Source organism: Hypanus sabinus, chromosome 7 (assembly GCF_030144855.1).
Source record: "Hypanus sabinus isolate sHypSab1 chromosome 7, sHypSab1.hap1, whole genome shotgun sequence".
Lineage (NCBI taxonomy): Eukaryota > Metazoa > Chordata > Chondrichthyes > Myliobatiformes > Dasyatidae > Hypanus > Hypanus sabinus.
In genome coordinates, this window is record NC_082712.1 from 174,255,762 (window position 1) to 174,282,628 (window position 26,867).

At 44.7% G+C, this 26,867-nt stretch overlaps 1 protein-coding gene across 1 annotated transcript in view; it reads left to right on the plus strand.

Moving 5' to 3' along the window:
* Positions 1-26,867, plus strand: part of kiaa1549la (KIAA1549-like a) — a 250,266-nt gene that overhangs the window by 2,673 nt on the left and 220,726 nt on the right. The window contains exon 2 of the mRNA XM_059976387.1: positions 22,078-22,202. Coding sequence (XP_059832370.1) covers positions 22,078-22,202 — 125 coding nt within the window. The remainder of the gene's footprint in view (positions 1-22,077; positions 22,203-26,867) is intronic.

Sequence of the window (26,867 nt, forward strand, 5' to 3'; positions counted from 1 at the left end):
CAATCACGGTCATAGAAAGATCATGACCACCAATGTCATACGACATAGCACATGATGAACGAATGAATAGGGATGGGCAATAAATACTGGCATTGCCAGTGATATCCATATCCCATGAACCAATAATCCAAAAGTTTACATACTGTGGAGAGCATTCGAACCGGTTGCCTCACTACATAGAATGGAGGAGTCAGTGCACATGACTGGAAAGAACTACAGAACATCTCAAACTCAGCCAGCTTCATCATGGGCACTAATCTCCCCAGCACTGAGGACACCTTCAAAAGGCAATACCTCAGAAAGGTGGCATCCATCATTATGGACCCCGGGACATGGTGTCTTCTCACTGCTACCATCAGGTTGGAGGTACAGGAGCATAAAGGTACATGCTCAATGTTTTAGGAACAACCTCTTCTCCTCTGCTGCCAGATTTTGAAATAGACAATGAACAGATTTTTGTATTACTTATTTAATTTATATATATATATATATACACACACACACACACACACACACACACACACATATATATATATATATATATATATATATATATGTTTGTATATACTTATTGTAGTTTACAGTTTTTATTATTATGTAGTGCAATGTACTTCTGTTGTAAAACACCACATTCCACAGCATGCCGGTGATATTAACCCTGATTCCGAATCTGATTCTGATTCTCATTACTAGATACTGACCCTTTAGCCCAGGTTGCCAGCCAGTGTGGCTGTTGGCTGCTGGGGAAGGCTCAGCTGCCCCAGTTACAGATAGGTTAATAACAGAAGCCTGAAGTCCCACACCAGCAAGTTTAAGAACAGCTATTTCCCTTCAAACATTCAGTTCATGAACCAACTGGCACAACCCTAATCACTACAGTTTGGTGAAACTATGACCACTGTACACTAAAATAGATTTTTTTGTGTTCATTATTGTAAAAATCCCTATAATTTATGTTCAGTATTCTTTTTGTGAATGCTTTGTATCTGAGGCTCTGAGCCTGTGATTCTGCTACAAGTAAGATTTTTATTGCACCTGTGCAAACCTGGACTTGTGCAGGACAATATGAAGGTAGGAGGTGGGGAATTTTGGACAATGAGAGCTCAAGGGACTGTGTTCACTGTGAAACAGTCTGTGCTTGTTTTTAAGTGTGAGAAGACAGATAATTATCACAGGCTGTGGCTGCCTTCTTGATCTCGCCAAACGTTACACTGGCGTAACCTTCCAGATGCAGCCAGGATCTGTTTAATTGCCGCTTGCTGGTCGGAGATCCAATTTGAATGCAGAGATTCTCTCAACCATTCTGGCATGAGCACAGGCAAGCAGTGTAGGGTTTGTTATCGAGCATATTTGTATCACTGATGAACAATTGTGATCCATCGAACAGCTCAAGGAGATTGGAAATTACACGCTGAAATGAAACTGGTGTGTGGTTGGATGTGAGCACTGTTACTGGGCAAAGGCAAAGAATCTTTGTTACAATTGTAGTGTGGAATTTTTTTTAATGTGCATCTAGCTAATTATATTTCAGCCTGAATCAGGTCATGGGTTCAGCCCTGAACACAGTAATGTTGCCAAACCTTTATGGGATGTTAAATTGGAATTGGGTTCTTTTTGTTACACGTACTGAGATACAGTGAAAAGCTTGTTCATACAGATTAGATCATTACACACTACATTGAGATAGAACAAGGTAAAACAATAACAGTGCAGAATGAAGTATAACGGATACAGAGAAAGAGAAACAGACATTAAGGTGCAGGATCACAATGAGGTGGATTGTAGGGTCAGGAATCCATTTTCTTGTACAAGGGATACATTCAATAGTCCTCTCAATATCGTTCTGAATCCTCTTGGTGAAGATGCTCCCAGACTGTTGTAGGATTTCTCAGGGTTTAATTGAAATTAGTTTATTATTGTCATAGGTAGCAGGATACAGTGAAAAGTTTCTCCAGCATACTGTTTATTTATTTATTGAGATACAGCATGGAGCCCAGCAATTTAATCCTAGCCTAATCATGGGAGAACAAAGTACATTTTTTATCAAAGTATGAATGCACTAGACAACTCTGAGATTCATCTTCCCTGCAGACATCCACCAAACAAAGACTTTGAAGCTTAAAGTGTAATTGCTGCATTTTGAACAGGGTGAAGGGGTGGTGGGGGCCGAGGTTCTCACAATGTTTCAGAAGTATTGCAACAAACACTTGAAATGTTCAGAGGTGGAAGGCAATGGACAAAGAACTAAACATGGGATTTACAGTGATGGTTACATGGTGGTTAGTATGGGTCATATGAGCTGAAGGGCCTATTTCTGTGCTGTGTGACTCTTGAATCTGTTATTTAGTGGAGTTTTGCCTTTACAATGTCCATTTCCCTCTGCAGATGCTGAGTTCATCCAGCAACATGACGTTTAGTTTAACAATCCTTCCTGGTTTTGGAATGCCCGACATTTGTGGGAAAAGCAAACCACATACACAAGGGACTCTGCCAATGCTGGAAATCCAAAGCAACAGACACAAAATGCTGGAGGAACTCTGCAGGTCAGGAGAAGGCATAAAAACGGGCAGATGATTGGAGGTGTTCTGGTCTCACCCGTCATCTTCCAGTTTGTAGTTCTTCCCTTCCACCCACCTTCTTATTCTCAATTCTGCCCCCTTCCTTTCCAATCTTGATGAAGGGTCCTGGGCCAAAACAACGAGTGTTTTATTCCTCTTCATAGATGCTGTCTGAGTGATCGGCTGAGTTTCTCCAGCATTTTGTGTATGTTACTTGTATTTGCTGCATCCGCAGAGTCTCTTGTGTTTAGTCGCTATCTTTGTGGAGTTGGGTAGATGAGGAAAGTGGTCTCTATAGGGTTGATGACCTATTAGTGACAGTGTTGTCCATCACTTCATAGTGGGAAGAACAGGTTAAGACTGGATACAGAGCATTGGGAGCATGAGGAGAAGACAGGAAAGTGGGATTGGTTTAAGATACTTCAGTTCTGAGCCTGCACTTAGGGATGAATGGTATCAAACTACTCTGCAGAGAAAGGCTGCAATATGCAAATAAAAAGGTTTTCAAAATCAGTGAAATCTATGGGAGAAATGGACTTCAATTTGTTATCTGATAAAGGGTTGTCTGTTGTACTGTATCACAAACATTGCTATGGGCCTGGAGTTACTAAAGCACACATCATAAATGTACAATCCATTTTTAGAGTTAATTTCCTTGTGGGAGGGAGAGGGAGAGGGAGAGGGAGGGAGAGAGAGGGAGAGAGAGAGAGAGAGAGAGAGAGAGAGAACGAACGAACTTAGGCTTATTCTGTATAGATTTGCACAGTAGTGTAGCAGTTAGTCTAACACTATAACAATACCAGCGACCCAGATTCAACTCCTGCAGCTGTATGTAAGAGTTTGTACATTTTTCCCGTGGGTTTTCTCCTACGTTGCAAAGATGTACGGTTTAGGGTCAGTGAGTTCTGGGCATGCTATTTTTATTCCAGACAATGGGGTAACATTACCTACGCCATGTCCATATCCTTCCATTTCCTCACATTCATGTGCCTATCTGAACATGGGCTGCCCCCAGCACATCCTCAGACCGAGTTGGCATAAATGACACCTTTCACTGGTGTGTTGTGATGTACATGTGATAAATGAAGCTAATTTCATTTATTGATTGACAAGAAGTGTGTCTCGAGGCTGTTTCTCCAACCTGGTTACCATTCATAACCTTACGAGAAGGCTTGCATGCAAGGGGAGGGTTTAAAGGAAACGTGCAGGGGCTCATTCCCTTTTACACAGAGATTCCTGGGTGCCTGAAATGGGCTGCCAGGGGTGGTGGTGGAGGCAGAGACGATTTGATTTTAGTTAAGAGCCTGTTAGGGCGACACATGAATTTGCAGGGAATGGAGGGATGTGGACCATGTGCAGGCAGAGAAGACTTAGTTAACTTTACCATCATGTTCAGACATCACTGAAAGGTACAGCCCAGGAAGAGTCCCTTCGACCCACAGTGTTATGCTGAACGAAATAAATTAATCAAATGGCCAACTAAACTAATCTCTTCTGCCCACACAATGTCCACAGCGTTCCATTCTCCTCACATTCATGTGTCTGTCTATTAACAGGCTTTAATGTTTCTGCCTCTACCACCACCCCAGGCAGTGCCATCCGGGCACCCATCACTCAGTAAAAAAAAATTCTTTTTTACATTTTCTTTAAGTTATCCTCTCTCACCTTAAATGCACACCCACTGGTATTAGACATTTCAACTCTGGGGAAAAAAGATGCTGTCTGTCAACTCTCTCTGTGCCTCTCATAATCTTATAAGCCTCTCTCAGCCCCCACCGCTCCAGAGAAAGCAATCCAAGTTTGTGCAGCCTCTCATTATAACGCACGCTCTCTAATCTAGGCAACATCCTGGTAAACCTCTTCTGTACCTTTTCCAAGCCTTGACATCCTTCCAATAATGGGGGCAACCAGATCTGTGTGCAGCACTCCAGATGTGGCCTAACTGGAGTTTCAAAAAGTTGCAACGTAACTTCTTGACTTTTGAACTCAGTATCTCACCTAATAAAGGCAAGCATGCCATGTGCCTTTTTAACCACATTATCAACCTGTTAGCCACTTTCAGTGAGGGCTGAACTGTCTCTTCCTATGCTATGTTCTATAACCTGCATCGCAGTATGATTGAAAGAGTCACTACCTCACAACACCAGTGACTCACTCTCCTTATAACCCAAGCTCTTGAGTCCAGACAGTTTTCTGGATTTGTAGCATAGCAATTGGCTTAACCCTTCCATACAGTTTGGGTCAAATTTGACCCATTTTGACATTTGACAGCAGTAAGACCACACTAAGCTAGGTGGCAGTGTGAAATGTCAGGAGGATGTTATGAGAATGCAGGGTGACTTGGACAGGTTGGGTGAGTGGGCAAATGTATGGCAGATGCAGTTTAATGTGGATAAATGTGAGGTTATCCACTTTGGTGGCAAGAACAGGAAGGCAGATTACTATCTAAATGGAGTCAAGTTAGGAAAAGGGGAAGTACAACGAGATCTAGGTGTTCTTGTACATCAGTCAATGAAAGCAAGCATGCAGGTACAGCAGGCAGTGAAGAAAGCTAATGGCATGCTGGCCTTTATAACAAGAGGAATTGAGTATAGGAGTAAAGAGGTCCTTCTGCAGCTGTACAGTGCCCTGGTGAGACCCCACCTGGAGTGTTGTGTGCAGTTTTGGTCTCCATATTTGAGTAAGGACATTCTTGCTATTGAGGGAGTGCAGTGTAGGTTCACAAGGTTAATTCCCAGAATGGCGGGACTATCATATATTGAAAGATTGGAGCGACTGGTCTTGTATACACGGGAATTTAGAAGGATGAGAGGGGATCTGATTGAAACATATAAGGTTATTAAGGGATTGGTTACACTGGAGGCAGGAAGCATGTTCCCGCTGATGGGTGAGTCCAGAACTAGAGGCCACAGTTTAAGAATAAGGGGTAGGCCATTTAGAACAGAGATACAGAAAAACTTTTTCACCCAGAGAGTGGTGGATATGTGGAATGCTCTGCCCCAGAAGGCAGTGGAGGCCAAGTCTCTGGATGCATTCAAAAGAGAGTTAGATAGAGCTGTTATAGATAGCGGGGTCAAGGGATATGGGGAGAGGGCAGGAACGGGGTACTGATTGTACCCCGTGATCACATGATCACAGTAAATGGCGGTGCTGGTTAGAAGGGCCGAATGGCCTACTCCTGCACCTACTGTCTAAGTGCCACTTTTTTAGCCGAAATTTGATGACTTTACCTAAAGTGACCCAAAATGGGCAAAAATGAAAATATTTTTAAAAATTTTAATTTTGTACAGGTGCTACAAATTTTTGTACATTGAGGCTGTTCTGTATCAAATTTGAGCCATATCTATTGAAATGGATTTTAGATCTCTGCAACATTAATTAAGGATTAATCATCCATTTATTAATGTCAGGTAGGCTATTTATACATTCTAAATAGATCTGTGGTTCAAAATTTGGTATAGACTCTTGTTATGAGGGGATTCTTATGCTGGGTCAAAATTGACCCGGACTATACTGTGAAGGTATAGAATATGAACAGTATGTAAGGGTGAATGATATTAGCAGCATCAGTGACATGGGTTCATTTCCCGCTGCTGTCTGTAAGGACTTGGTAATTTTTCCCTGTGTCCCTGTGGGTTTCCTCTGGGTGCTACAGTTTCCACCCGTAGTCCAAAGACGTACGGGTTAGTACGTTAATTGGTCACATGGGTGCAACAGGTTAATTGGTGATGTAAATTGTCTTGTGATTAGGTTAGGATTAAATCAGGGGACTACTGGGTGGCACGGCTTGAAGGGCCCATTCCTCGCTGTATACCAATAAATAAATAAATAAATAGGGCAGGAAGGGCCTGCTACGGTGTTACATCTCTAAATAAAAAATAAATAAAGTGAATCTTTTTCCCTGCACTCCTTCTGCTTTAGCAACATCTTTCCCATAATGGTGTCACCTGCATCGTTGGATATTTCCTCAAGCACAAACCAATACTTTGGCTCGGCAAGGTTGCCTTTCAGTTCAATTTTTAGCACCAACTCATGGTCACCATGGTAACCTGAAGAAAAATTGTATTGAATGCTTTTGAATTCAGTGATAATAAACCTGGTTCTTGTTCTGAAGTTATTAAATTGGTCTATTCTTGTCATATGTACTGAGGTACAGTGAAAAATGTGTTTTGCATGTCATCCATGCAGATCATTTCATCGTAAGCCTCCAAGACTAAGGAGCAGAAGGATGGCATTCGGCCCATCAAATCTGCTATGCCATTCCATCATGGCTGATTCATTATCCTTCCCAACCCCATTCTCTTGCCTTCTCCATGTAACCTTTGACCCTCTTACTCTTTGAGACCTTCATTGGTCAGGGTTGACCATGGATATTGCATCCTAGCTGTCCAGATACACAATCCAGGGCAGTACAATACGGAGAGCAAGCTGTCGCCCATGTAGCAAGCTTCTCCACTCCACACAACTGACGAACCGAAAGGAACAGCAGAGACAGATACAGTTTAGCACCAGAAGCATCACAGGAGTTGCCAGTCAGCATTGAACTCAACGTAAGACTACCTTAGAGACTCCAGCTCCGGATGTTTTTCTTGGGGGTCTACTCCTAAAGCCTTCCCCACAAGTGGGTATAGCTGCAAGTCAGCGGAGGTTTGAGATCAGAGTTTTCCTTCTAGATGAGCTGCCAACCACAGCTGAAGATCCCCACCTGCCAAAGCAACTGGTTTTAAGGAGTCAGTAACTTGCCTTTGCACTTGATAGTAGCTAAGCCACACGTGAAGGCCGAGAGCTGGACTTGGTTCTCAGAGGCTACTTGAGATGCACACCATTGGAAGCATTTAATAGACGGGGAGCTTATCCCTATTACAGCCCCACTCTAACAACCCTAAGGAACCAACACCCTTACTAATTAAGAATCTATCAACCTCTGCTTTAAATATATCCAATGACTCGGCCTCCACAGCTATATGTGGCCATGAAATTGCACAGATTCACCACTCTCTGACTAAAGAAGTTCCTCCTCATTTCTGTTCAGCATGTTGAGGAAGTACAAAGGAAAACAATAACAAAATGCAGAACAAGGTGTTACAACTACAGCCGTGCCGGCAGATTGTGAGGTTATCTCACTGTCCAAGAGGCCCTTTCAGTAGTGTTAGAACAATGGGGTAGAAGCTGTTCCTTGAGCCCGGTGGTACGTGCATTTGGGCTTTTGTATCTTTTACTCAATCAGAGAGGGAATGTCGGGGTGGGTGGGGTCTTTGATTGTGCTGGCTGCCTTGCTGAGGCGGAGAGAAGTGTAGACACAGTCAGTCGCTAGAGGAGAAGCTGGTTTCTGTGATGTGCTGATCTGAGGCCTCATCCTGTGGTTTCCTATGGCCTCGGGCCTTTGAAGATGTGATACGTACTTTCTATGATGCATTGGTAAAATTTGGTGAGGGCAGATGTGGACGTGTTGAGTTTCTTTTAGGTCTTCTGAAGAACTGTCTGGTGAGCTTTCTTGGCCATGTTGTTCATGTTGGACCATGATTGGCCATTGGTGACGTTCACGACTGCTTGTTTTATTATAATAGTGTCAGTAAAATTATACTGTCTTACATGAACATCTCATCAGACTTTATGTAGCCTGTCAATCTTCAGGCCATGTCACTCGGGGACTTGTGCTAGTATTACTTGACCATATGTTCTGTGTTTTGCAACTTGGCCCCACAGGAATGATGTTTCGTTTAGCTGTATACAAGTGTATGATTGAATAACAATAAACTTGAACTCTCAGTCCTCTCCGCCTCAGAACTATTGATGTAAGCAGGAGCACGTGCACCATCCCTCCGTCTGAAGTCCACATCTTCAGTAATTTGATTTTGTGTGATTCTTGGTGGTCTGTCGGTACGGCAACAGGAGACCTCTGCAGAGAGTTTTTAACGTTGTTGTGGGGCAGTTCCACTCTCTCGACCTCGGAAGTCCGGGTCCAGGGTCAGAATCGGATTCAGGTTTGATATCACTGGCACATGTTGTGAAAATTGTTGTATTTGTGGCAGCAGTCTTTGCAATATATACTCATAGAGAAAAAGTGATTTACAGTAAGTATATATAAATGTTAGTTAAATTAAGTAAGTAGTGCAAAAATAAAAATGTAGTGAGCTAGTGTTCTTGGGTTCAATGTCTATTCAGAAATCTGATGATGGGGGGAAGAAGCAATTCCTGAATCGCTGAATATGCGACTTCAGGGTTCTATACCTCCTTCCTGATGGTAGCAGTGAGAACTAGGCATGACCTGGGTGATGGGAGTCTTTAATGATGGATGCTGCCTTTTTGAGGTGTCGCTCCTTGAAGATGTCCTGGATACTGTGGAGGCTAGTGTCCACGATGAAGCTGACTCTGTTTACTGTGATCCCGTGCAGTAGCCCCTCTCCCCCATAACAGACGGTGATGCAGCCAGTTAGAATGCTCTCCGTAGTGCATCTGTGGTACGAGTGGTTGTGTGACTTTTGCACAGTTAAACTGAAAGCATGTTTTTCTTTTTGTAGTTTCATCTGCTGTTAGGTGGTCTTGGCTCCAGTAGAAGCGATAATGGTAAATAGCTAAAGGTGAATGATGATTTGGAGATAATCGCTACTTGAGATTTTCGGTGCAGTTTTAGCAACTAATCATTCATTGTACATAAGGATGTCGTTGCTTTGGAGAGAGCTTTACCAGAATGTTGCTTGGATTAGAGGGCATGTTCTATAACAAAATGTTGGACAAACATGGGATGTTTTCTCTGGAGCGGCGGAGGCTGAGGGGAGATCTGATAGAGGTTTATAAGATGATGAGAGACGTAGATAGAAAAGAGAGATAGTATCTTTCTCCCAGGGTTTAAATAGCTAATACAGGGAGCATGCATTTAATGTGAGAGGGGGTGACAGTGGGGTGCCTGGAATGTGCTGCCTGGAGTGGTGATAGATTTAAGAGACATTTATATAGGCACATGAATGTGAGGAAGGTGAAAGGAGATGGACATTGTGTCGCCGGGGAGATTAGTTAGGCTGGCCATTTGATTATTCAGTTATTTGGACTGGCACAGTATCATGGGCCAACTGGCCTGTTCCTGTGCCACACTGTTCTGTTCTATAACAGAACTTACTGTGCAATAAATGTCACCACTTCATTAAATGCTGTGTTGATTGGATGTCTGTTGTACCTGATGATGACAGTTAGATTTGTGCAGCTTCCAGAATCTAGATGAAGTGCAGTGCATAAAGAAACCTGCGCGGGAGAGTCTTAAAGTGCAAGATCCATTGCACCGGGACAGTTCCACTCTCTCGACCTGGGAAACCCGGATCCAGAGGTAGGAGTAATCGTCACAGCTGGAGTCTCACACACAAGATGTTGGAGGGACTCAGCAGATCACGCTGTATCGATGGAAATGAGGAAACAGTCAATGTTTTGGAGGTCAAGATCCTTCTTCAGAACGAGAAAGAAAAGTGGAAGGAGGTGAATGGAGGGGATGGGGACAAGCTGGAAGGTGATAGGTGAAGCCTGGTGGCTTGGGGAGAGGGGATGAAAGCTGAAATACCCCTTCCTTTCCAGTCCTGATAAAGAGTCTTGGCTTGAAACTTTGATTCTTTATTCCTTTTCATAGCTGCTGCCTGACCAGTTGAGTTCCACCAGCATTTTGTGTGTTACTCTGGATGTATGCAGTTCTTCTTTGGCTGATGTGAATTGCACAAAGAAAGCTGTGTGAGAGTATTTAAAGTGGAAAGGTTGTTGCACTGGGGCAGTTCCACTTCCTCAGCCTCAAAGGTTTGGATCCAGTGGTTTGACTAGTCATCACAAACTGGGGTCTTCCTTGGTGCTGTTGTCTTCTCCTGTACCTTGTCATGCCCTTTGCTCTCCATGAAGCATTGCCAGACCACATTTCTGGCCGTTGGATCTCATCTCCCCAGACTGTCGGAGCGGACGTTGCATGCCAGGACAGGCATGTCCCTATCTCACCAGGGTATGAGGGCCACGGGCTTCTCTCAACTGATTTAGCCCATTGGTTGAAGCTGAGCTTTGGAGTATATTATTCCTTATTTAGTTACGTATTTGGAATCAAAAGGTTTAGTAAAATTGCATTTAAGCTGAGAGGGGCAAGGTTTTTTTTTACACAGAAGGTGGTGGGTGCGTGGAATGGTCTGGCTGGGTGATGGTAGAGGTAGATACATTAGGGATTTTAAGAGACCTTTAGATAAGCACATGAATATGAAGAAAATGGAGGGAAATGGAAGGATATGGACATTGTGTAGGCAGAAGAGATTAGTTTAGTTGGCCATTTAATTACTAATTTAATTGATTCAACACACCTTGTGGGCTGAAGGGCCTGTTCCTGTGCTGTACTGTTCTCTGTTCTATGTAAATATTTGTCACATTGGGTATATTTAAGTTGGAGGTTGATCCTGATGAACAGTCCCAGCCTGGAATGGTTTATTCCTCTCCACAGATGCTACCTGACCTGCTGAGTTCCTCCAGCATTTTGTGTGTTGTTGCTGCTCTGAATTTCTGGCATCTCTTGTGTTTAGGAGGCTGATAGGCTCCTGGGTGATCAGGGCATCAAAGTGTATGGGGAGAACACAAGATTGTGAGCTGAAGGACAGCTCTGTACTGTTCTCTGTTCTATGTAAATATTTATCACATTGGGGTATATTTAAATTGGAGGTTGATAGGATGGAATTTGACCTGATGAAGGGTCTCAGCCTGAAACTTCGACTGTTTATTCCCCTCCATAGATGCTGCCTGACCTGCTGAGTTCCTCCAGCACTTTGTGTGTGTTGCTTTGGATTTCCAGCATTTGCGGAATCTCTTGCTGGAAATCGAGAACACAGGTGGTCGGGCAGCATCAGTGAAGGGGAATAAATGGTTGATGTTTTGGGCTGAGATCCCTTGTCAGGCTAATTAATCCTTTCCATAGGTGCTGCCTGGACTGTTGAGTTCCTTTAGCATTTTGTGTTCTGGCCTTTTTACCTCTTCCCACCTGCCTACCACTTCCCTCTGGGTCCTCTCCTCTTTCCCTTTCTCCTATGGTCCACACTCCTCTCTTGTCAGATTCCTTCATCCAGCCCTTTACCTACCCCCACCCATCTGGCTTCACCTATCTCTTTCTAGCTTGTCCTCCTTTCCCTCCCCCCCCCCCACCTTTTTTATCCTGGCATCTTTCCCCTCCTTTCCAGTCCCGAAGAAAGGTCTCAGCCCAAAATGTTGGCTGTTTGTTTCTCTCCATAAAGGCTGGGTTCATGCAATGTTGATTTAGTTTTCCATTCGTTATCAAGTGTGGAGATTATACTTTCAGAAGCAGTTTTGTTCCCATGTGTTGACAACCTCTTGACACAGAGAAAGAAAGGTTGGCATATCCAAAGAGTACTTACCTCCCACACACATTGCAGAGTACTGTGCAGTTATTCAAGTATTTTCAGAGAGTAGTACAAGAAATCTGGCAGCTTATTTCTGCATAGCAAGATGCCACTAACAGCAATGTTAATGACAGGAATTTGCTAAAGATAAGTAGGCTATTGAATCCATCGTGTCCAGGCTGGTCAAAATATGGACCTCAGACTAAACCCCATTTCACATCTCTTTGTCTGTCTCTCCACAGGTTTCCTTTTTGTTTATTTATGTATTTACAGGACATGGTCATCACCAGCTAAGCCAGAATTTATTGCCCATCCCTAGTTGCCTTTGAGTAGGTGGCGATGAGCAGCCTTCTTGAAATGATGTAGTTCCTGAGGTGTAGATATTCCCACGGTGCTGTTAGGGAGGGAATTCCATGATTTTGACCCAGTGACAAAGAAGGAATGGCAGTATGTCTCCGAGTCAGGATGGTGAGTGACTTGGAGGGGGATTTCCAAGTGGTGGTGTTCCCAGGAATCTGCTGTTCTCGTCCTTCTAGTTGGTAGTTGTAGCGGGTTTGGAAGGTGCTGCCTTAGGAACTTTGGTGAGCTGTTGGAGTGCATCTTGTAGACAGCACACACTGCTGCAAATGTTCGTTGATGGTGGAGGGGGGGGGGGAATTGAATGCTTGGGGAAGGGGTACCAATCAAGTGGGCTGCCTTGTACTGGATGGTGTTATGTGTGTGTTGATGGAGCTGCACTCATCCAGGCGAGTGGTGAGTATTCCATTACACTCCTGACCTGAGCCTTATAGATGGTGGACAGGCTTTGGGGAGTCAGGAGGTGAGTTACACGCCACAGGATTCCTAGCCTTTGACCTACTGTGGTAGCCACCATGTTTATCTAGCTAGCCCAGTTCAGTTTCCTGTCAATGATAACCCCCAGGATGTTGATAGTAGGGGATTCAGTGATGGTGATGCCACTGAATGTCAAGGGGACGACGGTTAGAGCCTCTCTTATTGGAGATGGTCATTGCCTGGCACTTAAATGGCTTGAATGTTGTCCAGGTCCTGCTGCATTTGGATATGAACTGTTTCACGATCTGAGGAGTCACGAATGGTGCAGAACATTGTGCAGTCATCTGCGAACATCCCCTTTCTGATCTTATGATGGGAGGAAAGTCATTGATGAAGCAGCTGAGAGTGGTTGGTCCTAGGACACTTCCCTGAGGAACTCCTGCAGTGATGTCCTGAGGATGAGATGATTGACCTCCAACCACCACAACCATCTTCCTTTGTGTCAGATCTGATTCCAACCAGCGGAGGCTTTCCCCTAATTCCCAATGACTCCAGTTTAGCTAGGGCACCTTGATGCCATACTCAGTCAAATGGTGCCCTGATGCCGATGGCTGTCACACTGGCAATATTTGTGGATCCTCCTCCTCCAGTGAATTGTTTGATTGTCCACCACCATTCACAGCTGGATGTGGCAGGACTACAGAGCTTAGATCTGATCCGTTGGTTGTGGGACCACTTATCTCTGTCTATTATTGGCTGCTTATGTTGTTTGGAATGCAAGTAGTCCTATATTGTGGCTTCACCAGGGTGCTGCCTCATATTGAGGTACACCTGGTGTTTTTTTCGGCATGTCCTCCTGTACTCTTCATTGAACCAGGGTTGACCCCTTGGCCTGGTGGTAATGTTAGAGTGGGGACATGCCTGGCCATCAGGTTACAGGTTGTAGTTGAGTACAATTCTGCTGCTGGTGGTGGCCCACAGGGCCTCACAGATGCCCTGTCATGGGCTGCTAGATCTGTTCAGTCTATCCCATTTAGCATGGTAGTAGTGCCACACAATGCGGTGGAGGGTCTCTTCGATGTGGAGTTGGGAATTAGTCTCCACAAATACTGTGCAGTGGTCACTTCTACCAATACTGTCGTGGACAGATGCTTCTGTGGCAGGCAGGCTGGTGAGAATGAGGTCAAGTATGTTTTTCCCTCTTGTTGGATCCCTGACTGCCTACTGTAGTCTCAGTCTAGTAGCTCTGTCCAGTAGGACCTGACCAGCTCGGTCTGTGGTGGTACTACTGAGCCAGTCTTGGTGATGGACATTGAAGACCCCACCCAGAGTACATTCTGTGTCCTTGTCACCCTCAGTGCCTCCTGCAGGTGCTGCTCAACATGGAGAGGTACTGATTCACCAGCTGAGGGAGGATGGGACGTGGTAATCAGCAGGAGGTTTCCTTGCCCATGTTTAACCTGGTGCCATGAGACTCCATGGGGTCCAGAGTCGATGTTGAGAGTTGCCAGGGCAACTCCCTCTCTACTGTACACCACTGTGTCACCACCTCTGCTAGGCCTGTCCTGCCAGTGAGACAGTACGTACCCAGGAATGGTGATGGTGGAGTCCAGGATGTTCTCTGTAAGGTGTGAATCTGTCAGTATAACTATGTCAGGCTGTTGTTTGACAAGTCTGTGAGACAGCTCTCCCAGCTTTGGCACGTCCCCAGGTGTTGTTAAGGAGGATTTTGCACAGTCGGCAGGGCTCATTTTGCTGTTGTTGTTTCCAGTGCCTATGTTGATACTGGGTTGTCTGTCCAGATTCATTCTTTATTATTTTCTTTTTAGCAGTTGGATACAACTGAATGGCTTGCTAGGCCACTTCAGAGGGCTGTTAAGAGTTAGCCACATTTCTTTTGGTCTGGGTTCACGTATAGGCCAGACCAGGTAAGGACGGCTGGATTCCTCTCCAAAGGACATTGGTGAACCAGACGGGTTTTTATGACAACGGACATGATTTCATGGTCATCAGATGTTTTTATATTGAATTCAGATTCACCATCTGCCATAGTGGGATTCAAACTCATGTCCCTGGCATATAACTGGGTCTCTGGATTACTGATCCAGTGGTAATTATCACCATGCCAAACTCTCCCTACAGATTACAGAGTTATAGGGCACTTCAGCATAGAATCAGGCCCTTTAGCCCACCTAGTCAATGCCAAATTGTTATTTTGCCTAGTCCTATCGTCCCGCACCTGGCCCAAGCCCACTATTCCCCTGCCCTCCGTGTATTTATTCAAACTCTTTTAAGTGTTGCAATTGAACCTGCATCCACCATTTCTGCTGCTAGCCCGTTCCACACTCTCACCGCCCTCTGAGTGAAGAAGTTGTTCCTCCTGTTCCCCTTAAACATTTCACCTTTTACCCTTAACCTATCACCTAGTCTCACCCAAGTTCAGTGGAAAAAGTCTGTGTTCCAGGGAATAAAGTCCCAATCTATTCAACCTTTCCCAAAAGCCCTTTATGACCCCTACCTGTGATTACACTTTCAAGTAATTATGGATCTGTATTCCCAGAATCCTCTGTTCTACCACTCTTCTCTATGCCCAACCACTTACTATGAAAGTCCTACACTGGTTTATCCTCCCAAAGTGCGACACCTCACATTTGTCTACATTAAATTCCATCAGCCGTTTTTTAGCCTATTTTTTTTTTACCTGGTCCAGATTCTGCTGCAAGCTCTGATAGTCTTCCTTGCTGTCCACTACACCCCCAATCCTGCTGCCAAATGCAAATTTGCTGATCCAATTCACCACATTACCATCCAGATTGCTGATAGATGATAAACAACAGTGGACCCAGCACCAATTCTTGCGGCACACCTTGAGTCACAGGCCTCCACTCTGGTACGAAGTGTATGTCTAATCCAATTTACTAGCTCATCCTGAATGCCAAGCGACTGAGCCTTCTTGACCAATGCAGGAACTTGTCAAAGGTCTTCCTGAGGTCCATGTGGACATCATGCACTGCCTTGCCTTCATCAGCTTTCCTGGTAACTTATTTAAAAAGCGTTATATGATTTGTTTGATATGACCTATCACACACAGAGCTATGCTGACTATACGTACTTATCCAAATTTCTCTTAAATATTGCAATTCAGTCTGCATCCACCACTTCTAGTGGTGGCTCCCGACACAATCTCACCACTGGATCCTTCACCCGATGGACTGCAGTGGCTCAGCACTACCTTCACGAAGGCAGGTACGGGATGAGCATCTCCCAAACTATACTGTTACGTTCGTGAGGCCAAATTTGAAGTGTTGGTGTGCGGTTTCAATCATCTGTCTACAGGAAAGTTATCAATAAGACTGGAAAAGTGCAGAGAAAATTTACAAGGATGTTGCCAGGACTTGACCTGAGTTATTGGGGAATTTTGAACAGGTTAGGACTTTATCCCCTGGAGCAAAGGAGAATGGAGAGAGATTTGATAGAGGTATGCAAAATTATGAGGGGGAGAGATAGGGCAAGTCCAAAGAGGCTTTTTCCACTGAGATTGGTGAGACTAGAACTAGAGGTCATGGGTTAAGGGGAACGTGAGGCAGAACTTCTTCACAGAGGGTGGTGAGAGTGTGGAATAAGCTGTTAACAGAAGTGGTAAATGTGGCTTTGATTGCAACATTTAAGAGAAATTTGGATAGGTACATGGATAGGAGGGGTATGGAAGGCTATGGTCCATGTGCAGGTTAATGGGACCAGGCAGATTAATAGTTTGCCAGAGACTGAAGGGCCCATTTCTGTGCTGTAGTATTCTATGACTCTATGATGGGAGGGCTATTGAAGTCTATGTTCCAAGTGCAGGTTAATAGGACTAGGCAGTACAGACTAGATGGACTGAAGGGCATGATTCTGTGCTATTGTGCTCTATGACTTAATAAAAGCAGACATTGACTTACCGTCAGTTTGTTTATGTCGTGGGAGATGTCTGGCTAATGCTCTTGTGATAAAAAAAAATGTATTTGGACAAAATAGAGGGTGTGAGAAGGATGTCGGAGAGTTGTGAATTCAAATAAACCGATATGTTCCTGATGAATTATGGTTGTTGGGCTACAGCCATTTATCCAGCTACTGGTCACTCCTCTTCCTGACAGATATTCCGCAATTTAAATTTACTGCCTGTTATACTGGTGTTCAGGGCAGGAATGATGGTCCTCCATCTCTGTCTGTCCTTGGCCATTTTCTCTTTTGCGCCCAGGTATGGTTCAGGGTGTTCGTTTCTCCCTCAATGGTACGGGGCCAAGTTGCCTTTAGTCTTCTGTGCTTCGTCCACCCTTTAGGAGTCCAATGAAGCGCTGTCTTGATGATGAAGTTGGCCTCTCTTCTCATCACATGTCTATTCCATCTCCAACACTTCACATGATGATTGTTGTCATGTGCTCTTGATGACTCTGAAGGAGTAGGACATGATTGGAGATTTTTCTGGGCCAGAAAATATGTAGGATCCTCCGGAGGTTCATGGTGAGGAATGACGACAGCTTGGCAAGGTTGTTCTCTGTCATGCGCCAGCATTCTGACGCCCAGTCTATGTAGGTTGTAACAATGTATTTCTGCAGTTACTTGTGCTAGCTTGCCAGCGTTGTACATGGTTTGTACATTCCAAAAAACTATTTTGGTCTTGGCCTTGGCAGTATTCAGGGCTTCCTTCGTCATGACAGTAGATTCTTCTTGGTTTCCCCTACTATCAGTCATGCAAATCCTGGGTGGAAACTCAGGAATAGCATCACACTCAGATATAGAAGGCTTCTTCATTGCTGTTTTTGCAACAGTTTTTTTTACCAATCAGGACTATTAGCCCTGAGCTGAACCCCAAAATCTGGAGGACCAATACACAGCTCTTAGTCTGGCCTCTACCCTTTGACCTCCTTGGCATGGGTTACCCTACTAAGAGTCAAAGTTTAAAGACCTGACTCCAGCCAACATAGCTCTCCAGGTCATTGAGGCCCGCAAGCTTCCAAGCCCGATGACAAGGTTGTGGTCCCCTTGCAGACTGCAATTCAAAACATAGACCTAAAAATCAAAGATAAAAGGGATATGACTGAAGGTTTATTAATGACTGCACAGGAAGGGGTCTGGGTATAAGACCACAAGATATAGCTGTAGAATTAGGCTATTTGATCCATCAAGTCTGCTCCACCATTTCATCATGACTGATCCATTTTCCCTCTCAGCCCTAATCTCCTGCCTTCTCCCCATTTCCTGCATGCCCTGATTAATCAAGAATCTAATAATATCTCCGAGGACCTAACTTGGTCCCAACATATCGATGCAATTATAAAGAAGGCAGGACAATGCCTATATTTCATTAGGAGTTTGTGGAGATTTGGTATGTCACCTAAAACACTTGCAGATTTCTACAGATGTACCCCAGAGAGCATTCTAACTGGCTGCTCCCCCATCTGGTATGGGGGGTGGGGTGCTACTGCACAGGATTGAAGTAAGCTTCAAAGAGTTGTAAAATGAGTCAGCACCATCACGGGCACTATCTTCAAGGAGCAGTGACCTCCCTCAATGTTCTTAATTCCAGTGAGTACAGGCCCAGAGCCATGAAATGCTCATAGGACTACCAACAGAGCCTCAAAGGTGCAGCTGAGCGGAGTCATTGTGTTGGAGAGATTGGGTTGTCTTGCGGTATTGCTCAGTCACTCCTGCAAGGCTCTGTTCGTATTCGTGTGTCTAACCTTGTGTACTTGTCTCTTCCTGGGGATTCTGCTGTTCCTCTGCTCCTGGGTCAAGTCGTGAGCCTGCTGTCCGCTGCTCCTATATTAAGTTGGTGCCAGCAACCTCCGTGACAGAGAAAGCCTGCCGTTCCTCCACACTTGGGTCCAGTCCTCTGAGATCGCACTGTGAAGCCAAATCATTCTACTCTTACCCTCACTAGTGCGTGGCATGGACAGCAATCCAGAGATTACTACCCAGGAAGTCCTGCTTTTCAGCTTTCTACCTAGCTCCTTAAAATCTCTCTTCCGGACCTCCTCACCTTTTCTACTTATGTCATTGGTGCAAATATATACCAAGACTTCTGGCTGCTCCCTTTAGAAAGCCATGGACCTGATCTGCGAGATCCCTGACCCTGGCACCTGGGAGGCAACGTGCCAGCCAGATGTCTCTATGGAGTCCACAGAATCTCATCTCTGTTCCTCTAACTGTGGAATCTCCAAGCACTACTGCAGTCCTCCTCCCCTCCAAGCCCCGGTGCCAGAACCACTGCGGCTCCCCCCAGAAGATCATCCTCCTCAACATTCTCCAAGGTGGTATACAGGTTCACACTCCCTTATCCGAAATCCTTGGGGCCAGTTACATTTCAAAATTCAGAATTTTTTGGATTTCAGAATCCCTCCTTATTGGTTCCGGGACCCCTCCGTGGATGCCAAAAGCATGTATGCTCAAGTCCCTTATTTAACCTGTCTCAGTGCGGGTGGACCCGGTGGAACTCCAGACCTACACACATCCTCCCGTATACTTTAAATCATCTCTAGATTACTTATAATACCTAATACAATGTAAGTGCTATGTAAATAGTTGTTATACTGTATTGTTTAGGAGTAATGACAAGAAAAATATTTTATTTCCAACAAAAACATTCAATAAAACATAAAAATATACAGCTTCAAACAAACTGAATCAAACACATGGTAAATGACTTATTGGAATAAATGTAGAATGTCACTGTCATTATAAAATTTCAGTGACTCGTCTTTCTGTTTCTTTAAATCATATACAGTGGTAGTTCTGACACCATATTCTTCAGTAAGATGCCGCACAGACACAGCATGATCAAGCTTCTGCAATAACTCCACTTTCTGCATTATTGATAATGATAGATGATTCCTTCTCTTTTTTTCATTGTTACCCATAGGGGTATCTGCAGCTCTTCTTGACATTTTCACAGTGAAATTAAACACAAAGTCAACAGTGAACACAAAATATCAGCGAACAGCAAATGTACCTATAACCAGTACGAGCGCTGAGCCATAACCGGCGTCTGGCGGCCTCTGCTAGTGCTGCCCCGTCACGCCTGAGTGAAGTCAGCTGTTGGCGAAAAAAACTTCGGTTTTTGGAGCTTTTTGGATTTCAGAATTTTGGATAAGGGATTGTGGACCTCTACTTATTATTGAGGGGTACTCTGCACTGACTGCCCATATCCCTTCTTTCTGACAGTCACTCACTTGCCCGTCTCCTGCAACCTAGGCGTGACTACCTCCCTGTAGCTCCTATCTGTCACTTCCAGTGTCTCCAGTATGAGCCAAAGATCTTTGAGCTGCAGCTCCAGTTCCTCTACATGTTCTCTTGAGAAGCTGATGCAGATGTGGTTTACCCACATCTTACACATAGAACATAACACAGTCCCTGGAGCCACTCTCCTGCACCATCTGTGGCCTAACAGAGAAGGAATGAAAAATAAAGCGGAAGAAGAAACTTACCAGTTACTTACCTTGCCCAAGCCTGATCTGTCCGAACAACACACACACAATGCTGGAGGAACTCAGCAGGCCAGGCAGCATCAATGGAAAAGAGTAAAGGGTCTCAGCCTGAAACAATGACTGTTTACTCTTCTCCATAGATGCTGCCTGGCCTGCTGAGTTCCTCCAGCATTTTGTGTGTGTTGCTCTGGATTTCCAGCATCTGCAGATTTTCTTGTCTCTGATCTCTCTGAAGCTCAAGAGCTCTGGCTTTCTCACATGATGGCTCCACTTCCCACTGCCTTATTTTTATTTGAATCCGTTCACTGATTGGGCACATTCAACACCAAAACTGTAGTGAAGTGCTGCTTTTTCAAAAGCTGCAGCCGTGGATCTAAATTAAATTTCTGCCCCCGCTCACTAATTGTGCACAGCCCAACTCCGAAACTGCCGCAAAGCGCTGCCTTTTTTAAGCTTCCGCTGTGGATCTAAATTGATCGGGCACGGTGCATTCACCCCAATGGCAGTGGGCGTGCTCTCCTTCTGTCAGAAAGCTGCTCTGGCCTGAGATGTTTGCGTTGCATTGGTCTAGTAGGATGGTGTGAGCAGAACTTGAGTCTCAAGATGGACTAGACCAAAGAGGTGATTGTAGACTTTAGGAAGATGCAGGCTGACCACTCGCTGCATATACGCGGCTCCTCCATGGAGAGAGTAAGGAGCACCAAGTTTCTGGGAGTCCATATAATGGACAATTTCACCTCGTCCCTCTTTAGTTAAGAAAGCACAGCAGCATCTCCACTTCCTGAGGTGATTGAGGTGAGTGAGGCTCCCTACCCCCTCATTTTTAATCAAATTTTACAGGAGCACCATTGAGAGTGTCCTGAACAGCCACATCATCACCTGGTATGGGATTTAACCTCGAGACCCTACAAAAGATTGCGAGGACTGCTGAGAGGATAATTGGGGTCTCTCTTCCACCTATCAGAGATATTTATCAGGTGCACTGCTTATGCAGAGCCCTTAGCATTGTTAATGATCTCTCCCATCAACCCAACAATCTCTCTAACTTCCCTACCATCAGGCAGGTGGTAATTTACCAACAGAATGAGAATTGTTAGGATGGGAAACAGCTTCTTCCTCCTTCTAACACATTATTTGTTAATTTATTTGTGTGCGAGTTATAGGTACTGTGTTGTGCACCTTGATCCGGAGGAATGTTATTTCGTTTGGCAGTACACATATATCAGTTCAAAGACAATGAACCTGATCTTTAACTTGACCACTTGAGTCAAGTGTGATGTTCCCCTAAGGGGTCGTCAATTTGTGGGTTCTTAGGTGGATGTAGAGGTCGATGGCTGATCCAGGATTCACATATTCTGCCCTTAATGGTGAACACCTTTGTGCGACATTGTTTAACATAGGGAGGCTGATGTAAAGGCAGACACCACATCATCCTTCACCAGTCAGGGACTAAGTCCTGTGACATGGAATGGAAAACAACTGGGGACCCTTTACTGCTGTAGCCTTCCTCCATCTGCACTACTGTTGTGATGAGTTACCATCTCTGCCAGCTCCACTGTTGAGATCTTTGGTTGAATCGTTCTTTGTCTAGAACCTCCCCTTGACCTCACTGTCGTGGGTGACCCCGCCTGGATCTAACCTCCAGACAGCATCACTCTTGGGATTTCAGGAACTCACAAGCCCCTCTACCACAAGGTGATGATCCTTGAAGAATCGAGGATCTCTCTTTCTGAGGATAGTCACCTTGAGATTTAGTGTAGAGTTATGCTGAACGTGTTCATTTTGCTACAAAGTGAAAAGAACGCAGAACGTGGGAAGGACAGTGGAGGCTCTTCAGCTTGCAATGTTGAGCTGAGTGTTAATCATCTCTAAGATCTATCCAACCCCTCCCTCCCACATAGCCCTCCATTCTTCTTTTAGTGCATTGTTGGTGTTTATCTTCGGGGTTGCTACAAGAATGCAGGTTGAGGTTCACAGGGCAGCACCGGGGGAGCCCCAGCTTCCAAACCCTGAAATCTTTGAGCTGCTGCTTTGCCTTGCAGTTGGTGAGCTTTCTTTCTTCTCCCCCTCCAATCAGGCAGAAGATACAAAAGCCTGAAATCACCAGGCTCAAGGACAGCTTCTTTCCTTCTGTTATTGGACTGTTGAACAATTGCCTAGTATGATAAAATGGACTCTTGCCCTCACAATCTACAGTACTATGCAAAAGTCATAGGACTCTGGTCAGACCTCACTTGGAGTACTGTGCTCGTTTCTGGTCACCTCACTACAGGACGGATGTGGAAACTATAGAAAGAGTGCAGGGGAGATTTACAAGGATGTTGCCTCGATTGGGGAGCAGGCCTTCCGAGAATAGGTTGAGTTAACTTGGCCTTTTCTCCTTGGAGTGACAGAGGATGAGAGGAGATATAAGATGAGAGGTGATAGATGTGTATAAGATGATGAGAGGCATTGATCGTGTGGATAGTCAGAGGCTTTTTCCCAGGACTGAAATGGCTAACACGAGAGGACACAGTTTTAAGGTGCTTGGAAGTAGGTAGGAGGGGATGTCAGGGGTAAGTTTTTTATGCAGAGAGTGGTGAGTGTCTGGAATGGGCTGCTGGCGACTGTGGCGGAGGTGGATACGATAGGGTCTTTTAAGAGACTCCTGGATAGATACGTGGAGCTTAGAAAAAATAGAGGGGTATGGGTAAACCTAGGTAATTTCTAAAGAAATACATGTTCAACACAGCATTGTGGGCCGAAGGGTGCCTAAGACTTTTGCACAGTACTTAATTGTCAATGTGGAGCAGAGAGCGAGTTTGTACAGCTGACAGGAGGAGATGATGGGAATGGCAAGGGTGGAGTGTCATGGGAGGGGTGTGGGACAGGTGGCAGAGAAACAGTGCCAGTGTCCGAGGACACATCCAGTCCTGAGACACCAGGCAAGGTCACTTGATTCCAAATGAGGCTTAATGGATGCAGGAGGGAAAGGGACTGCAAAATTGTGGATGGCTTTAATCTTCAAATAGGTTGGACGAGTCAAATGGACAAAGGTAGCTGTAAGGAACAGATCAGTCATTGTATTCAGGATTGTGGAATAATATTGCAGGAACCAACCATGGGGTGGATGATGTTAGATATTCTCATATGTGAAGAGACAGGTTGGATTAATTATCTCTTAGTAACTGATCGTCTGGGGATCAGTGATCATAGGTGATTAAATTTAACAGATCTGAAACTAATGTCATGAAACTGAAGAAAATTAGAATCAAAATCAGGTTTATTGTCACTGGCATATGTGTGAAAATTGTTTTGTGCAAAAAAAATTACAAGTTACAATAAGAGCTTTAAAATGAATAAATAGTGCAAAAATAGTGAGTAGTGTTCTTGGGTTCAGAGACTATTCAGAGTTCTGATGGTAGATGAGAAGCTGTTCCTGACTCTGGCTCTTGTGCCTCCTCCCTCAGGGTAGTAATGAGAAGAGGGCATGTCCTGGATGGTGAGTGTCCTCGATGATATCTCCTAATTGAGGCATCACCTTTTGAAGATGCCCTCGATGGTGGGGAGGATTGTGCCCATGATGGAGCTGGCTGATTCTACAACCCTCTGCAGCCTCCTGCCATCCTGTACATTGGAGCCTCCGCACCAGACAATTTAGAGCAGGAGTTCCCAATCACTTTTATGCCATGGATGCCTACCATGAACCGAGAAATCCATGGATCTCAGGTTGGGAACCCCAGGTTTAGAGGTATATGGCTCAAATGCAGTGAAATTGAACTAGCTTATTTCGGCATCTTGGTAGGCACAGGTGAGTTGGGCTGAATGCCCTGCTTCCATGCTGTATAGTTTTCTGACTTTGAAGACAGGTGGAGGGGCAGGTAGTTTTGAGGAAATAGAGTGGCTACAGAAGGATTTAGAAAGATTAAGAGAATGGCAAAGAAATGGCAGGTGGAATACAATGGCGGGAAGTGTATGATTATGCATTTTAGCAGAAGAAATGAAAGGGTTGACAATCATCTAAATGGAGAGAAAATACAAAAAAACAGAGGCACAAAGGGACTTGGGAGTCCCTGTGCAGGATTCCGGGAAGGTTAATTTGCAGGTTGAGTCTGTGGGGAGGAAGGCAAATGCAATGTCAGCATTCATTTCAAGAGGACTGGAATATAAAGGCAATGGTGTAATGTTGAGACTTCATAAAGCAATGGTGAGGCCTCACCTGGAGTACTGTGAAGAAATTTGTGCCCCTTATCTGAGAAAGGATGTGCTGAAACTGGAGACGGTTCAAAGGAGGTTCACAAAAATGATTCCGGGATTGAACAGCTTGTCATATGAAGAGTGTTTGATGCTCTGGGCATGTATTCACAAGAATTCAGAAGAATGAGGTATGACCTCATTGAAACCTATCAAATGGTGAAAGACCTTGATAAAGTGCAAATGGAGAGGATGTTTTCTATGGTGGGAGAGTCTAAGATCAGAGGACACAGCCTCAGAATAGAGGGGTGTGCTTTCAGATTGGAGATGAGGAGGAATTTCTTTAGCCAGAGAGTAGTGAATCTGTGGAATTCATTGCCACGGGCAGCTGTGGAGGCCAAATCATTGGATATATTTATAGACACTTGCTTAGTCAGGGCATGAAGGGTTACAGGGGTAAAGCAGAAGATTGGGGCTGAGAAGAAAGTTGGATTAGCCATGTTGACACAGCAGAGTGGACTCGATGGACTAAATGGCCTAATTCTGCTCCTATAGCTTATGGTCTTATGAGAAATTCAACAAGTTTGAAAGAGAAAATGTGGGAAAGATAAAATAATGTAGTGAGGTATTGTTGGTACTGTTAATGTGTTCAATATTCATTTACAAATCTAGTGGCAGAACGGAAGAAGCCCGCCCATCGCCTCCCTCTGTTGATCCTTCCCCCCCATTCTTCTTTCTTCCATGGCCTTCTGTCTCTTTCACCAATCAACTTCCTAGCTCTTTGCTTCATCCTCCCCCTCTACAAGTTTCCCCTATCGCCTGGCGTTTCTCTCTCCCCTCCTCCCACCTTTCAAAACTACTCAGCTTTTTTTCTCCAATTCTGCTGAAGGTTTCCACCTGAAACATTGACTGTACTTTTCTCCACAGATGCTGCCTGGCCTGCTGAGTCCCTCCAGCATTTTGTGTGTGTTGCTCGGATTTCCAGCATCTGCAGATTTTCTCTTGTTTGTGTCTTTTTGGGTGTGGTCTTTCATTGTTTTTCTTGTATTTACTTTGAGCATGCAAAAGAAAATGAATCTCAGGGTTTTATGTGGTGACATGTGTACTTCGATAATAAATTTATTTTGAGCTATGAACCCCGTTCTCTTTATCCACTCCCTCTGTTGTCACTTTTCCTCCCATCCTTCCCTGACCTCTCTCCCCAAGGGACGGACTGCAGGACATGGGTTAAGGGTGAAAAGTTAAATGTTTAAGGGGAGCTGCTTCACTCAGACAGGGTGTGTGTGGAACAAGTGGTGGATGCAGGTTCAATTTCAGCATTTAAGTGAAATTTGGATAACTACATGGATGGAAGGGGTGTGGAGGGCTATGGTCCAGGTGAGGGCCAATGTGACCAGGCAGAGACTAGAAGGACTAGACAGGCCGAAGGGCCTCTTTCTGGGCTGTAGGGCTCTGTGACTAAGCTTCCATCCTCTCCCTTCAGCACATGGACTTCCCCCTGCCCCTTGCCACCCTGCGCTCACTGCATCCTTTACCTCTTGCACCTTCCTCCATCACCTCCTGCAGCCTGATCTTCCAGCCCTTCCCTGAACCCTTCTCCAATCTCCCCCCACCCTTTGCCCCTTCTGCACCTTGGCCCCCGAGGAACGCTGTTCGGTTTGGCTATATTAATGTGTATGGTTGAACGATAAGTAAACTTGAGCTTTCTCTCGAAAACCCCCTCAACTCTCTCATCCCTCACCTCCTGCCCATCTTCTACCTTCCCCCTTCAGCCCCCGCACCATGATTAATTGACTGCAAACCCTCGTTCCCTAGAGCTTTTGTGTTCATCGGTGTGCTTTACAGACAGCGGTGACCCAGATTTCCAGCTTTGCCAGGTGCAGTCTCCTGTCTCCTGTATCACTGCCGAACACAACTGAGCTATTTCTAGTTGAAGAAATAAGAATTAAGTCTGACTTCCTGAATGCTAATTGATGCTTGTCTGAGGTGTTGATTTGTTGAGCCGTGAAATCATCATTCAGGTTTGGAAGAACAGCAAAGATTCTGGGAATTTCATAGTGATGCTCGTAGCATATGGAACATCAAACAGTACAGAACAGGACGAGGGCCCTTGACCCACAATGTCTGTGCTAAGCATGATGTCAGTTCAAACTAATCATATCTTCCTGCACAAAAGACCATAAACCAGCAAAGTAAATAACTACATTTGTATTCCATCATCCAGGTCTTATAGATTTTGTAAAACATTGAAGTTATGAGATCATAGGAGCAGAATTATGCCTCTCTACCCTATTCTCCTGCCTTCTCCCCATAACCTTTGACACTGACTAATCAAGAACCTATTAACTTCCATTTTAAATATACCCAATGCCCTGGCCTCCACAGCCATTTGTAGCAACAGATTCCAAACATTCACCACCCTCTAGCTAAAGAAATTCCTCCTCATCTCTGTTCAAAAAAATGGTCCATATCTCTCTGTGTTAAACATCGTTATTGTTTCTGCTTCCTCCATTTCCCCCAGTGTGCTTCAAACACCC